At 39.5% G+C, this 16,793-nt stretch overlaps 1 protein-coding gene across 2 annotated transcripts in view; it reads left to right on the forward strand.

The window, feature by feature from the left end:
- LOC138045437 (uncharacterized) overlaps positions 1–16,136 on the forward strand; it is a 101,611-nt gene extending 85,475 nt beyond the window's left edge. The window contains exons 1-5 of one of the 2 annotated variants that reach the window (XM_068891946.1): positions 6,497–6,684; positions 7,866–7,943; positions 9,899–9,994; positions 13,325–13,423; positions 14,457–16,136. In XM_068891946.1, the coding sequence (XP_068748047.1) occupies positions 6,513–6,684; positions 7,866–7,943; positions 9,899–9,994; positions 13,325–13,423; positions 14,457–15,835 (1,824 nt within the window). In that variant the 5' untranslated portion in view covers positions 6,497–6,512 and the 3' untranslated portion in view covers positions 15,836–16,136. Of the gene's footprint in view, positions 1–6,496; positions 6,685–7,865; positions 7,944–9,898; positions 9,995–13,324; positions 13,424–14,456 lie in introns of those variants that run through there. The other variant, XM_068891947.1, reaches the window with a different exon arrangement.
- The last annotated feature ends 657 nt before the right edge of the window (positions 16,137–16,793 follow it).

A 16,793-nucleotide genomic window follows, 5' to 3' on the forward strand; every position in this document is an offset into this window, starting at 1 on the left:
TCTGTGAAGCAATGTTGATAAGAGCGTTATTCATATTTTCAGCAATTTCTTGTCTATCTGTTACGGCGCCATTCTCTGGACGTTTTCGTTGACGTCGCCGTCGTAGATCTTAAGGTCCCTATCATCTCATATCCAACGCGCGCTCATGGAATAATTGTTAAATAGTTCGAAGTTCTATTTTGAATAATATTCATATTATATTAATCCGGCATACCATATTATTCCTTATTATATTACATTATATTGTCGTTGCCGTGGCCGAGATCGCGTTTCTTAATCTTCCTATCGACTTGTCAGAGGCGGTTTTCAATAAACAATTGAGGTCTGTAGTGTGTTTCTTTCTATCAAAAATTCAACGAAAATTCAGTAAAAATAGCAGATGTTAAAACGTTTGGCTAAACCTGGGCGGAATTTCACTTGTAAGATCTGATTGGAGCCTTCAATAAAAGATTACTGAAACACCAAGTTCACTTCCAAGTCAGATAACACAGTTTGTGAGCATTCATTTCTTGTTCTTCATCGATTTGTTCAAATTTTTCTATCTCAGAAATAATTGGGTAAAGGACGTAATTTTCAGTCCAGAATTAATCCCATTAGTTTTCTATTCATGTGTGAAAGTGAGTTGCTTGTAGGTTCGTTTTAGTTATGCTTGGGTGGTAAAGAACGTAATTTTAGTTTATAATCGCGCCGAATCACTGACCAGTGTGAAAGTTAAGAACTTCCTAAAAAGATGTCAAATTTTCTAAAATTAATCGTAAGTTTTATATATTGCGAAAGTGGGTGGCTTGTGGGCTCGTTTTTAAGCAATATTTGGGAAAAGAACATAATTTGTATTTTATAATCGTCGGCAAGTCACTGACCAGTGTGAAAGTTGATTACTTTCTAAAAGGATGTCATATTTTCCAAAATTTACTTTAAGTTTTATATTGTGTGACATTGAGTGGCGTTTAGGTTCGTTTTAAGTGTTAACTAACGTAAACGCCTGAAACAATTAACTCAAGAGTTAAAATATCTGTATACAGAATATGTACCGTCAGATAAGCATTTAAGAATATCAATTAATTAATTTTGAATCATTTATGGATAACTTCTTTTGTGAAGTATGCACTCACTTTTGCAAATGGTGCAATTCACGTCAAAGGAATAGCAAGGCCCATAAACTGTGGCTAAAGTGGCAGACGTGACATCCTGAAAAGCTTCAGCGTCTCCTAAAAAAGCAAAACGCCAATATCTGCTCAAAAGTTTCTAACCACCAGTATCATATCAAAACGTAGGATTTTTAGGGTTGTTTAAGTAACACTTTCCTTGAGAGAATTCGATTGTAATTGCTCAGGGCCCGGTTGGTCGAAAGCTGATTAATTTAATCCAGGATTAGCGGAAACGTTTGTTTCATGTTTTCAACTTTTTGGTGATAGTTTCTTTTGCTTATTTTTGTTTTTCAAGATTCACGTCTTCGAATATAAAGTTTTGCTGAATATCAGCGTTGAACAGCATTTGATTTGAGAGCACAGGGAAATAAACTCCTTGGTTATTTTTTTTATCTGGGATTAGCGTTAATCGGCTTTTGAACAACCGGGCCAAGCAGATGATTACAAAGATCAGTGCGCGTGCGCAGATCATTGTTATAGGATTCAACGACGTCGTTGGAGGGATCATGGTTGCTTGGTTAACCAAGGGCTTCGCAGAAGATATTCTTGCCAGGAAACAAATAGAATTAAAAGTTAATAAGACCCGAAAATATGATTTTTTTAAGACTGTTTAAAGTTGAAAAGGCTAAGACTCTTGAAAGATTCTTTAAGATTATTCCAAAATACATGTACAGCGAATATTAAATTTACCATAGTTTCTAATCACGGAAGGAACACAAAATGTGGATCTGGTGGCCAGCGTATTTTTTCATTCTTTTTTCTTGAAGACATAGGGGTAAAGAATTTACTTCAAATTTAAATGGAATTCAGACATGATACAGCTTAAATATTCATATAACGTAGAGGAATTTCCAAGTTTAAATCTCGGAACAAAGGAGAAGTATGATCATTGTACTGGGAAAAGGTATTGATTCTAATTGCCTTTTTCTGCAATACAATTAAAGGATGTACCAGCTACGTAAGTATTGCCCCACATATGGTAATACCGTATATAAGGAAAGAGTAAATAAAAGAAACAGAGGATATTACACGGCCTCACGGAGATACGAAATTTCTTTTCATTCGTGTGTTGAAAAATATTTCACTTGTTCGCTGCGCTCAATCGTGAAATATTTTTCAACACGAAAAGAGAAATTTCGTATCTCCAAGTAGCCTCGTAATATTCTATTTATTATATAAACAGCAATAAAATTCTAAATCATTTCACGAAAGGCATGGAAAGGTGCGTTTTTACATGTAACCATAGCAACAGTTGTCTTTTCACTGGTGAAGATAATTAACAATTATTCCTCTAGCCCGAATGGGCTCTGAGTCAATAGCCCACGAGGCCGAAGGCCGAATGGGCTATTGACTCTGAGGCCATGAGGGCGAGAGGAATAATTGTTTTAGTAAAATCCAAATAGTTGGTCAAAAAATATCGAGACAAAACATCTTTCGCTAGTGAAAGCTATCGTAGACTTTAATCCTTTTCTGCCGCAAAACATTACAGATATGGCCGGCGCTTTCGCTACAAGTGGGCTATAACAAATAGCCTATAAGTAGCTCAACCAATCAGAACGCAGCATTGATAACTGAGACCACTAGTTGGATTTTACTAAAATGTTTTATTTTTTTCTGAAGCATCTCAGCAGGCCGGGAAACCATTTTGACTACGGCGCGACAAAACGTTGGATTTTACCTCTTAAAATGCAAGTTTTCGCTCACTAAAGTTCACTTGGTATTCCATTGGTGTTTATATATAAATCTTTTAAAATGGCAAGAAAAAAGTAATGACGCAACTTAGCTAGGATCCCAATGCCCCTACCGATTGTGTTGCTTGTAGCTGATGAATGTGTATTCGAGCGTTCAGTTATTCTTCATCGATTTGTTCAACTTTTTCTCTGTCGAATTGGGTAAAGAATGCTATTTGCAGTTTGTAATCCTGCCAAATCACTGACCAGTATGAAAGTTGAGCACTTTCTAAAGATGTCGAATTTTCCAAAAAAAATAATCCTAAGTTAGTTTTGTACTGTGCGAAAAAGGTTGCCTTGCTTGTGTGTTCGTTTTAAGTAATGTTCGGGTAAAGAACGTAATTTGCAGTTTCATGATAATCGTCGGCAAGTCACTGACCGTTGAGAAAGTTGAGTACTTTCTAAGTGATTGCTAAATTTGCAAATTCAGCTTTTAGAATCCCTGTACGGTGGTCAATTCAAATTATCAACTCCGTTGATAAAACCAAATTTTTGTGTACTACTTCCCCACCGACGCAGCACCACAGTTTCTTTAGAAACTACTCCCTTTATTCATTTGTTGTTTAACCGCTGCGACCACTAAGTAAACCTTGTGTTCTAGCCTACTATAAAAACTACACACAACCCATATAATTGCTCGAATCGCTCTGACGAAGGGCTAACGCTCGAAACGTCAACTTTTAGAATCCCTGTGCGGTGGTCAATTTACCATAACAATAAAAGCAAGGTGACACACGCTAACACCAACACGGTGTGGTCAACACGCTTGCCGTGGGAGAACAGTTTTGCTGTTCCCAACCCAGCTTACCACATGTTTGGCATGTGAAGCTGCCACTTAAAGGGGTGGTAAACACACCCGCCCGGTATGTTAGCTACGCCATGCTGATGAGGCCCAAAAGGCCGAAACAGCTGTCCATGGCTGCTAATTGACCGGGTGAAATGGTTGTGCGCATGCGTGATGTGTTGGCCACACCGGGTTGGTGTTAGCGTGTGTCACCTTGCTTTTATTGCTACTGTCAATTTACCGCATTATCAACCCCACTGATAAAACCAAATTTTTGTATACTTTCTAAGACGATGTCGATTTTTCCAAAATTAATCCTAAGTTTTGTATTGCGTGAAAGAGAGTTGCTTGAAGGTTCGTTTTAAGTCATGCTTGGGTAAAGAACGTAATTTGCAGTTTATAATCGTGTCAAATCAGTGAACAGTGTGAAAGCTGAGTACTTTCTAAAAAAGATGTCAAATTTTCCAAAATTAATCTTAAGTTTTATATTATGTGAAAGTGAGTGGCTTGTAGGTTCTTTTTAAGTGTTAACTAACGTAAGGCCTGAAAAAAATTAACCGGTGAGTTCAAATATCCGTATACAGAATATGTACCTTACTTACCTTCTTGTAAGCATCTAAAAATATCGCTTCGTTTAAAGCACGAGAAGCATTTTTTCGTTTTTCGTAACCCTGCACTTGCTTCAAGTTGTTGCCTTGAATTTGCAAATTCACGATCTCGCAAAATACTGTAGTTTCTGCCACAGTGTTTTTAAATGACGGTACACAACGAGCAACGCATGACAGCCAAACTTTCTGGTTCGTATTCGTGACCGTCCTTTTTTTCTAATTTCAGCAAAAAAACAGCAAACAACTGAATGTCGCTCGTGACGAGAGATATCTTCCAACTTTCTAGCTTCGCATGGTTACGCTGCACCTTTCACTTTGAAACATTCAGCCAAGTTTTTGTACTCTTGGAGCTGTTTTAGTTTTGGTTTCTGCCTCTCAGATTGGCAAGCTCTTCTTCCGGAAACGTAGGAAATCTGCCATTTGCAGTGATATCGCTGAAAAAGTCCTGAGAAGTGGAAAAATGTGGCAAATTCCGCCATTGTCAACTACTACAAAAAGAGACAACAGCGCTGACGCTATGCTTCGTGCTGATTGGCTAGTTTCTATCACCTATTGTATTTTGTAGGATTTGATTGGCTTAAACAAACTGTCCTATATTTTCGAAATTGGACAGTTTGCCTGTTTTTAAAGGAAAACCCTAACTGAAACGATCCGAATAATAGCTATGCTGATAATTGCGGATTAACTACCAGCTACATAATTAGGTGGGAAAAAAATCACCGTGCGCACTTGTATCAAGGAAATGGTGGCAGATTTTTTCGCAAAATAAACAAAAAATTGCCCAGTACATACGGGCCCTTAGTATGGTAGTGAACCTGTGTCTTGGAATGTAACTCTTCATCGAATTATTCTTTGATCTCGACTATTTATAAACAATTAGGCCCGTAGTCTGCAAGGGCTACGGGTCAATAGCCCATGAGGCGAAGCCGAATGGGCTATTATTGACCCGTGGCCATTGAGGGCGAAGGGTCTAATTGTTTTAGTATCCCCCAACTAGTCGGACAGAAAAGGCAATAATAAGGTTAGCAAATGCAAGTCGAAAATATATTTATTTGGGAATAAAACGAAGAAAGCGTCACCCTTTTCGCTACTCTATGACTATTACTAATAGTCCTCTAGTAGTGTAGCCAATCAAAATGCAGCAGTTGCATTAGTCCACTAGTTGGGTGATACTAATCTTATTTATTTCCATTTGAGCTGTTTTGTTTCACGTTTAATTTTCGTTCAATTTCATATGCTCGAAAGGGCCCTTATTGAAACTTTCACGTCTGGCACTTTGAGTAATGCGCCGGCCGAAAAGTTTATAGTGTAGACCGTAGTTGGAAGTTAGTCCCAATTTAACCACTCACAAAATGAAGAACATTGAAAAGAATAAAAATTAAATTAATTTTTCATTTAAAGTTCCTACTGATAGCGAAGATAGATGATGACTTTGTATATTTTAAGATTTTAGAAATTTATACTTTATTCATTTATCTACTTTTTGAAATTTTCCGCACACTCAGTAACTTTATATTTCTATTATTGCAAATAATTTATGGCCGAAACCAGCAGTTCCACATCAGCCTATGGCTGCCCTAATATTTGTCCTGCTTTGTCAAATAAAAGTGGCTTACTTTTCTGTTTTGGATCTTATTTAAAGAGTTTTTGTCACATCTTATCTTGGTTATTTTCCATACTAGGCTTTAAAAGTATTGAACTTGCATAATCAACGAAATAATAATAATTAATAAAACGAAAACTTGCCAGAAAGTGCTGCAATTCCCTTTATGTACTGGCATTTAGTAAGGTCTGTTTTAGGTTCACTAGTACTTGTATACTAAGGAGAGTGAAATGTTAAACTTTTACAAATAAATATTGATAGTTATTGATTAAGTTTGCCCATTTCAGAAACTTGTATTTTTCTTTTCTACTTTTTTTTTAAATATAGATTTAAAAATATCTGGAATCGCTAATATTAAAATAGAAATCTATTTAAACAACCACATTTATTTAATTCCCCGTCAGTTTTACGGACTTGACCGAACGCAGAGATTACAATATTGATGAACACTTAAACCCTTCATGTTTAATGACGTTCACTAGTAAAACAATTTAAAACACCAACGAATACTCAAGCACTCCTCAGTGATGAGTATTTTGGGAGTTCGCTCAATATAAGCAAGAAACGAACTGGATAAAAGGGAGTTTTCATTCGGCAAGGCTAGGTAAGAGATTCCCCTTGGCGATCTAGCTTTTCAGGATGGTGAGAGTAACTTGTATCATCGTTTTGTTCCTGGCTACGTTTCCTCTTTTGGCGATAAGTGCAGAAAGCGAGAAGATTTCTCCCCTAGAAGAATTAACAATCGAAAACGATGAACAAGCCTACGACGACGAGCTTTCTTTTGACCGGTTAACAGAAGAACTGAAACACGGTAAAGGATGAAATAATTTCTGATTTACTTGCTCTTTGCAAACAGGAGTCCGTTTCTCGAAAAGTCCCGAAAACTTTCGGGGCCCAAAACTGCCATCCACTTGTTTTGGAAAGCTGGTCTTTTTAACAATAGATTTTAGATAGCAAAAAGCAAAACGATTGTGGAGATTCATGACTTAAAAACCTCTCCGTTCTTGAGACAAGGAGAGAATTGTGACATTCGAATAAGGCCTGGGGCCCGTTTCTCGGAAGTCCCAAAACTTTACGGGCCATTTTCGGGTGTCATAATTCCCTTTGTATCTCAAGAACGGAGAGGGTTTAATTCGTCAAACTTCACAGACATGTTTCTCTTAGTTAGCTTGAAAACATGTTGAAAGATCGCCTTTCCAAAGCAAGCGGTTGGCAGTTTTACAAATGGCTTTTAGGGTCCGAAACGTTTTCGGGACTTTCGAGAAACGGGCCCCTGGAAACTTTCGGGATTTGCGAGAAACGGACACCATCATACTTAATTACCTCGTTGTTCCTGAGCATAATCGCCATTTTTAAGTGGCTAATGTTTAGCTAACTTTTAATTTGTGGGTTTTCTCCGCTTATACCTTCGTGACCATTCTGATATGAAATAGAAAACTGGAAGATAAAATTAGGCAAACTGAACTGCGATCTACAAGCTCGTCCAATTTAAGCTCTGAGCTAAACAGGACGCTAACGCTGACACTGCCTCTACGAGCTAGTTTTAAGGGCGTCGTCGAACGATGTTTTAAGATTACAAGTAGTGATTATTCAAGGCATTCGCGGTATAACCGAGCCATTTGTCCATATTTCAATTTTCGCCTAGGGTAGGATGTATCAACAAAAATAAGAGTAGTTCTTGAAATTACAATATGTCAGGTTCTTTCCAATATTATATTTTTGCATTCCGAAATCATGATCTCACCTTTACTTTAGAAAGCCTTCATGAATCTGTTATACGTTCCCCATCAACTCTTGTCAGTATTCATGTAGGGGTTCACATTTCTTTGTAATCTTGTTTCCGACATTGTTGGAGGAATCGACATCTACCTGGGTAAAGTCGCTGAAATAAAATAACCATTAAGCAACAAATTTTAAATTTTAAATTGTAAATTGCAATCTCTAAACCCCAGACAAAACCAGCTCTCACATTAACATTTTTATTTTGCTCAGAATCCATGGAAGACGACAAAAAATTGCTTGAAGGAAAAGAAGACGCTGCGGAGATAGAAAGCAATGATAATGATGAAGGTAACAGATATCCCTTAATAATTTTTTTGTAATGATAATAATAATAAACATATATTGGGCGAGGTTGAGCAAAGTATTAATATGCAAGACACTGACAAATCACTATATTTTGCGATAAGCGAGTTCACTAATTGTTTTATCATTCGATGACTGAGTTTGTTTTTTACAACTCCCAGCAATTAAATCACTTTCTGAAAGCTCAGGAAAGCAAACTGCCATTTTCACACAAGAGCGCAGGCTTCAATTACGCATGAGCAGTTTATTATTTGCAGCAAAACACTTATTTGTGGGCAGTTATTTGCAGGTCACGTGCTGCACTCTCGGCCAATGAAAAGAAAGGAAAAGTACATCGAGTGAAAATGAAATTTATTTAATTGTTGAGTATATTTACAATCTCGTACCCAGAGTCCTTGGGGCTTTTTGGCCAGCGGGTGAGCGCCCGGAGAGACTCTGGGATAATCGACTCCATTTTCCCAGAAAACGTGGGTTCCGGTCTTATTACGTATGCTTGAGTTTAAACGGAAGTAGAAAAGACAAAATCGTTAACAGTAGAAATGGCGGGTTGAAAGTATTCGAGAAACACGAATTTTAGCTTTACACACAAAGAAACTGGAAAAATGATCATTGGCTTACTGTAAGAGCAAGTGAAGATGAAACCTCTGATTTCGGTGAGTGTATTTAGTGTTTTAGCGTAAATTCCATCGTTCAGAATGCCATGAGAATGCCATCGTGCAAGCAACACGATCGAAAATTTTTTGTGGAAACGACACAAATGTCCTCTTCTTCTACAATTTGATGTTTCCGTAATTCTGAATGGCTTCGACAAGACCTTATTCCACGGATTTCTCCTCAAAGGGACTGATGTAATGTTTTCCCACGGTACAGCAACAGTTATCACTTTTTAGCAGCGTAGGAAAATTCCCGTGCGGTATAAGATATAATGCAAACCTCGTCGTTTTATTATTTTGGTGATTTATAAATTTCTGAGGTAGAAAAAATCAAACAGCACTGAAACTAGCTGCCTGCGCTCGCAGACGTATTTCCGGTTGTCGCTTCTCTCTGCCCGAAAAGGAGAGAAGCGCAACCGGAAATACGTCTGCGAGCGCAGGCTATGAAACTAGTTTCAGATTTTGAATCTCCCTCCAAATTCTGGGGCTTCCGAATTACTTACCGACTTCTTGTCGGACTGCCATTGTTACGCAAGCGGCCAATCAAAAATATAGTTCAAGTCGATTATCCCAGAGTCTCTCCGGGCGCTCACCCGCTGGCCAAGAAGCCCAAGGACTCTGGGTACGAGATTGGTATATTTAGTGCTGAGGCTCTATTTGGGGACACCGCTGTACAGAAATCGAATCAACACATCAAATCATAAGTTGGTTTTTTTGAGGGAGTAGAGGGGCAAGCCGGAATAACTGGAGAAAAACCTCTCGGAGAAGAGTGGAGAACCAACAAAGGCATCCCACATGTGACACTGCGTCTGGGCCGATGAAATGATCCCAGGTCAATGTTAGGAGACCAGCGCATTCACTACTGCGCCATCCATGTTCCCTTTCCTCAGGTTGAATTTTAAGTCATTACTTGCGATTAAAGAAATATCATATTATGTCAGTGCTAGTCACTCTTCAGATACGGCAAAAATAGTTTTTCCTTTGATAATTAACTAAATTTATTATATGACTAGCTCCGTGAGCGGGCAAGATGAACCAAATCGCGCGCTCTGATTGGCTACCCGAGCGGGCAAGATGGAGCGATACTGCCCTCTCGGGATTTCTCGCTTGGTCCCGCAAGATCAAAGAAAATAGAAATATAAATAGAAATATCATATTATGTCAGTCAGTGCTAGTCACTCTTCAGATACGGCAAAAATAATTTTTCCTTTGATAATTAACTAAATGTCCTGCTATTGTCAAGAAAGAGTTTGAAGTTACTAATCCCGAAGTCATTTTTGCGCTCAGCTTTCAGCGAAGACCCGGAAAATGACATTGTCCCGGATGGAGAGGAAGATGAAGACAGCGAGGATATGGATGAAGAAGACACCTATGAAAACGAAGGTATAACTCTTTTGATACATTTTGGGGTAAAGGCCGGGGTGGGGGGGGGGGGGGTGGTACTCAACAGATGATTGGGTAGGGAGATGCGGCCCGGCCGCTCAAACCCTGACCCTGTTTAAGACATAATTCTCCGATTTCCCTATCCTGTTTAAGACAGAAATCAGAGTTTTCAGACCTTATTTGATACCCCATTCGCACCAACAAGACATGTTTAATTAAACTGAGTTTAACAAAATGAAAATCAGTCACAGAAAAATGAAGGACTGGCTTTTACTTGAGATTCAGGTGATTTTCAATACATGCTTTGATCTGTGCTAAATTAGTAGTGAGCAAAAATCAGTATACATGATTTAAAAAGAAAACACTTTGAAACCGTGTTTAACTAAACATGTTCAAAACATGGTTAAGCTTTGGTGTGAACGGAGCAAAAGGCATTTAACCCAAAATCATACCCTGTTGAAGACCAGCATGAAATAATGATACATTTCTGTAGTTTCGTAATGTAGGTCAGTTGTATTGAAGACTGTCACCTGAAACTCTATCACAAATAAACAGCCACAACGTTTTGTAGTTACTACTTATCTTTTTCGTAGTGTAATACTGAAGCTGTAACGAAGCTGTAATTATCAAAGTCAAGGGAAGCCCACCAATAACTGGTGGTTTGTGGCCAGACATTGAGCTTATCCTGTTTAAGCCATTAGGTCAAAGTATCTGGCTTCAAAGGAAGACGCTATGACAAAAAATGTTAACATCCTTCTATCAACAAATCAAATAAATTGTCTTTCATATATGCATGGTCTCCTCATACCTGGACCCTGCGAGCAGAGCCTCTCTAAAGCCCACCAGAGGGTGAGCAAGACAGGCTCTGCAGAAATCGTGTCAAGTCTTTTAAGTCGCCGCAGCCCAAGTTTCTGGGCTAGTAACTCCAGCCAAACCGGTGCAGGCAGCCTGCGCATCATATTTTTGGCAACGCGAAGGTCAAAATCGAGCCAGTACGAAAATCAATATGGCGTATTGGGGTGCGATCGAGGCTTGGCCTGGGTTTGACATTGTCTCCAAGCAACGGCTTGCGCATACTCAATAAAGACCTTACACGATTTCTGCAGAGTCCTTTCTTTCCCGTCGAGTTAAGAAAGGCTCTGCTGGCAAGGTGCATATCTGCATCCTCTACTGCAGAATCACCATAAGCTCACAAAAGGGACCAGCGCCTTGCGTAAAAACTCAATTGGTACGCCACTGTACCGGTATCACTGAGGTAATGGCTTCAAATCCCGTTCGAGCCTTAATTTTTCAGGATTTCCTGACGTTTATAATTGCGATGATCAAAACTCTTAAGATATCAACAGTTCGGAAGGGAGAACTAGTTAATCCTCGCACTTAGAGCGGTTTTCAAATGAGTGTCGTAAAATCAAAACCAAAGTAATTACTTTTACCAATCAAAAAGGACAGAGACAATCCAGTAAACCAATCAAAACCTCGAAGTAATTACACGTAGCCGACACAAAGCGCGGGAAAATGTGCACGCGCGAGCCATGATTGGTTTTGGTTTCACTTCTGATTGTTTGAAAATTAGTGCGAGAACTTTGAACCAATCACTGAGTGAAGTAATTATAAACCAAAGCAATTCGCTAATTACTTTCGACACTCAATTGAAAACCACTCTCTCTATCAGGACAATTTCAGTTAAGTGTTTCTCTTTTAATCACCAGTAAACATCCAGGGGGATTCAACGGGATTTGAACCCATGACTCCTCTGCAATGCCAGTGCAATGTTCTAACAACTGAGCTATGAAGCCACTCAGCCACCGATTTCATCATAGTTAATCGAGGGACTGGTTATGAAACCTTAGAACCTTCAAAAGCGACAACGCGAGAACACTGTTGTCGCAATCGATGTTGAATTGACCGTGACCCTGCATAATCTTTTGTTTTCGCTTTGCTCGGGTTTGTAAATTAGTTGCGCATAATTTAATCAAAGGATTTGAGTGGTTATCGTCTGGAGAAAAGGGGTGTTTTGAGCAAGGTAAGTAAAAGTCTCTGCTTACGAGCCAGAAGGCTCATCAGGCCGGCGCTTATCTCCGGTTTCTGTAGCATGAAGCGACTAGGAGTATTTATGCTCCCCCCTGGATGGGATGCTAGTCCATCGCAGGGTTACCCCCAGCATTACGCCGGTACCCATTTATACACCTGGGTGGAGAGAGGCACCGTGAGAGTAAAGTGTCTTGCCCAAGAACACAACACAATGTCCCCGGCCAGGCCCCGTACCCAGACTACTCGATCCGGTCTCGAGCACACTAACCATGAGGCCACCGCGCCTCCCACGGGCGAGCAAGGGCAAGGCCAAAAATACGGACAAAAACATGAAACAAAGGAATTTGCTGACTTTCATAACCATCTCCATGCATTAACTATGATTTCATCAAAAAATACAACAGTCTCAGTGTCACCCACTTTTTAATAAACAGACGATAAGCCTCCACACTGAGTAACGTTGATTCCAATTTTACGAGGACAAATCCCCTCTCTGTATTACTGATATTCACTTTAGAGGATAAAGATATCGGAAGAAGTAAAAAATTCTACTCTTTACATAGTAGTAATTTAGATATTATCTAAATATTTGTAACAAAATACTACTTCCGATACAGCGACATTTACATTGCTGAGTATCTTTTCTCCTTTAGAGATTATTAGTTTAAAAATCTGGGAGACACTACTAAATTATCTTCCGGTTGCCGTCCGCGTCTAAGCTCCCTAGAACCTTAAACAGCTGTCAAGTTTATTGGAAAATGAAACTCTTATTATTAAATGAGGAATGATGACGAGAATATTCTCGGAAAAAATCAGAGTGCTTGCTATAACATTAGTCGAACGTAAGACTTAGCTGCTATACCACTGAATGTGTGGGAGACATATGGAAGCTAGACCATTAAAGTTAGGGATAACATACTAATAGACCTTATTCACGATAGCCGCCATGTTGGATTTGCCTTTATCATGCAAATTAGCTACACACCTCTGAGGGAGCAAACAACACTATTTCGAGAGATTATAACGAACATCTTAGTCACACAGATGACTTGTTTCACGCTCATTGAATGTTTATCACCTAAGGAGTAAAATAGAATGCTTACACAAGTTACTTCGATGTTTTTTTAGCGAAAATTGAGCAGATAACGAAGTAGAAAGTCAAAATGTCGGAGGCAATCAAAAGATATAAAATTATTGTAAAAGGTACAATTTGAAAACCAACATGGCGGCTATCGTGAATGAGGGCTATTATACCCTTTTCAGTTTGAGTTGTTACAACAAGATGATTATTTTATTCAGAGTCCAGTGAAGATCAGGAAGATTATGCAGCTGAATCGATTGAAACGAATGAAGACAGTGTTAACCAAGAGAACAACACTTTGTTGACAGACAAACAAGGTAATAACTGGATCAAAAAATTTCTAAACAACCCTCTCAGGTCCATAAAATTCCCTATGATGATGAGGTCACGACAGTGAAGTATTTCATCTGCTAATATTCGATCCCTATGTAGTCTTCGTGTCGATTTACGGTATCCAACTCGACCAATACTGCTCTGCAAATTTAACATAGTCTTTAGTTAATTCCAAATGCGAATATCGTTCACTCCATTTCGGCTAGATTCTAGAAAACTCCGGCGTTCACTTTTAGGAGTTATTCACAGTTCCAGGGAGGCGGAGTGTTGTATATATTGGGGGGGCTAACACGCAAGCCCTGGAGACGCTAAATTGTAAGGGGGGTTCTGAGGGAATTCTCCGCCAGAAAATTTTGTTTTAAATATTTGAAGCTCGAAATGCTACTTTCAGCATTCTCGACGAGATATCCAAAAAATAAACGTGGGTCACAATTTTGTCAGTGATTTGAACAGCTTGGACATTGACGTCTTCGTAAAACTAACCAAACCCCGGTGTGAATTATTGAAAACTTCCAAATTGAGAACGACCTCTACAGAATCTATTGCTCGTTTTTTAAGCCACGCGTGCATTTAAATTTAAGAAAAGGCAATGACAACACCAAAAAGCAGTGATATCATTGATTAAAAAAAGAAAAATGATCGTTCTGCACGTGTGGCACGCATTTCTGGAAAAATTGTGAAATCAGTTAAGGTAGCTCAAACTTATATTTTAAAGTGACGTTTCCGTCGCCGTAGCCGTCGTAGTTGCTTATACTTCCTTACTACGTGACTCCGCACCGTGGTGGTATTCTTTTTAAGTCCTGAAACTTGGCAATGAAGGAGTATTCTAGAATTACTGACACATAAGTAATACCCATCACTTTAAAGAGCTTTCTTGCGCTTTCAATGACCGCACTGTTTTGCACATCAATCTCGGCTTTTTTTTTTTTTTTTTTTCATGAAAGCCCGACTGTAATCGGCAAGTGATACCTATATATCATGATTACCTAGCCTGACTGCCTTCTTTTTAACCCGTAGGTGGAAATACCACTCTCGCTTCAGCGGCCCTTGGGATATGTGGAAGCGGTCTATACGATCCCATCAATCAACGCTGCTGCGCTGGAAGGATTCCTTACAGTCATTCATTATACGTTTGCTGTTATGGTCGCATTGTGTTAAAGACATTTGCACCTACCCAATGTTTGCAAAAATTTAGATGCGGAAGTTCCTTTTACAGTCCTCGTTTTCAGAAGTGCTGTTTTGGTCAGGTAGTGCCCATTCACTATCGATGCCGACGACGTCGGTGTAATCGGGTTCCATATGTGTTACACACCCAAAAATGCTGTCACGGTCGAGTTATTCCCAGGGGCATGCCCTGCACTCCATTTCCCATACATTTCCGGTGTGGTGGCCTTCCATACAATTCTCGGGTTCACAAATGCTGTTACGGTCAAATTTTGCGCATCAAAGATAGATGCACCAAGAAGCCCTGCGGACTCTCGTTCTACGTTCCGCGCACCCAAAGATGCTGTCACAATCGTGTATCTCCCAGAAAAGTGCCATGCCCACGAATTCCCCAGTTCCAGTGTGGTGGCCTCTTTTTTGACCCACGGAAACGTCGATGTTGCTTCGGCCAGATAATTCGTCGTCGTGCCCGTTGTACCAGTCTTCGTTGCGGAAATTCTTTCTATGTTCCACGCACTCAACGATGCTGTAACAACCGAGCCATTCCAAGGAGTGTGCCATGCTTCAGAAACTCAGCCTCCGTCATATGTGGTGGTTTACCACCTACCCAATGTTTGCAAAAATTTAGATGCGGAAGTTCCTTTTACAGTCCTCGTTTTCAGAAGTGCTGTTTTGGTCAGGTAGTGCCCATTCGCTATCGATGCCGACGACGTCGGTGTAATCGGGTTCCATATGTGTTACACACCCAAAAATGCTGTCACGGTCGAGTTATTCCCAGGGGCATGCCCTGCACTCCATTTCCCATACATTTCCGGTGCGGTGGCCTTCCATACAATTCTCGGGTTCACAAATGCTGTTACGGTCAAATTTTACGCATCAAAGATAGATGCACCAAGAAGCGCTGCGGACTCTCGTTCTATGTTCCGCGCACCCAAAGATGCTGTCACAATCGTGTATCTCCCAGAAAGGTGTCATGCCCACGAATTCCCCAGTTCCAGTGTGGTGGCCTCTTTTTTGACCCACGGAAACGTCGATGTTGCTTTGGCCAGATAATTCGTCGTCGTTCCCGTTGTACCAGTCTTCCTTGCGGAAATTCTTTCTATGTTCCACGCACTCAACGATGCTGTAACCACCGAGCCATTCCAAGGAGTGTGCCATGCTTCAGAAACTCAGCCTCTGGCATATATGGTGGTTTACAATACAACCGTCGGATAAAAGAAAGAACGGGTTAAGAATCATCGTTATGCCAGTAGAACAAGCCCCAAAGTTTTAGTAGAAGTTTACTGTGTTAACTAAACCAACAGACTGAGATTATTGTAAGTGAAATTATGACAGTAAGCTTAGATCTATTGTAAAATGCTAGTTTTACCCGTTATTTTGATACTTCGTTTCTTTTATAACTTCAAAAGGCAGTGTTGCTTCAGTGGCGATCAAAATGATAGACCTATATTTCAGTTGCTAAAAATCATGTTTTATTTAGTTCTTTGAAACTGTTTTTGTTGTATGAGTGTAAGCCAGTTTCGAAAGAAAAGATGACCCTTAACATCAGGCTTTTACCATGATAATAGAAAAGAGACGTGACATTTGCAGCATTCAAAGATCACAAAATAGAAGGGAAACGACGGATGATTTTTTTTCCTTTTCTTCTGCATAACAAATGAATAAAATCATCAGCAATAAAGAAGACGTTTTTCTTTTCTTAATAAATTTCCTAGTTCTTTATAGGGCTTACTCCCTCGAGTGGTGTTTTTAAGCAAAGTGAAAGAATGTGTTTGCATTCGAAAGTAGTTCAATTCCTGGAATAATAGTTGGGGAACTAACAAATCCGCTGCAAAGTTAGAAAAAAATATCTTTAGCAGATTCCTAGCCACCTTCACAACTGGAAAATTTTAAGGTGGCCCTGATTCCGCTTCAGAGAATTTTTTATACCTCTGCAGAGAGATTTATCCTAGCCTGCTAACCACTTTACAGCAATAAAAAATGGGGGTCACCAAGTTCGTTTCTGAGACATAAGCTTTTGAAGACAAAATACAGGGCAATTATTTAGAAGGCTTTTTCGTTGCTATGATAAACTTTTACGTCACATTAAAGAGTGCACCTTGTTAAAGTAAAGGCATGATTGATGTTTCATTTGGTACCATAACATTTGATGTTATGTGAAACAATTGGGGGTAGATTCAATCCTTCCGA

Source organism: Montipora capricornis, chromosome 4, assembly GCF_036669925.1.
Source record: "Montipora capricornis isolate CH-2021 chromosome 4, ASM3666992v2, whole genome shotgun sequence".
NCBI classification, from domain to species: domain Eukaryota; kingdom Metazoa; phylum Cnidaria; class Anthozoa; order Scleractinia; family Acroporidae; genus Montipora; species Montipora capricornis.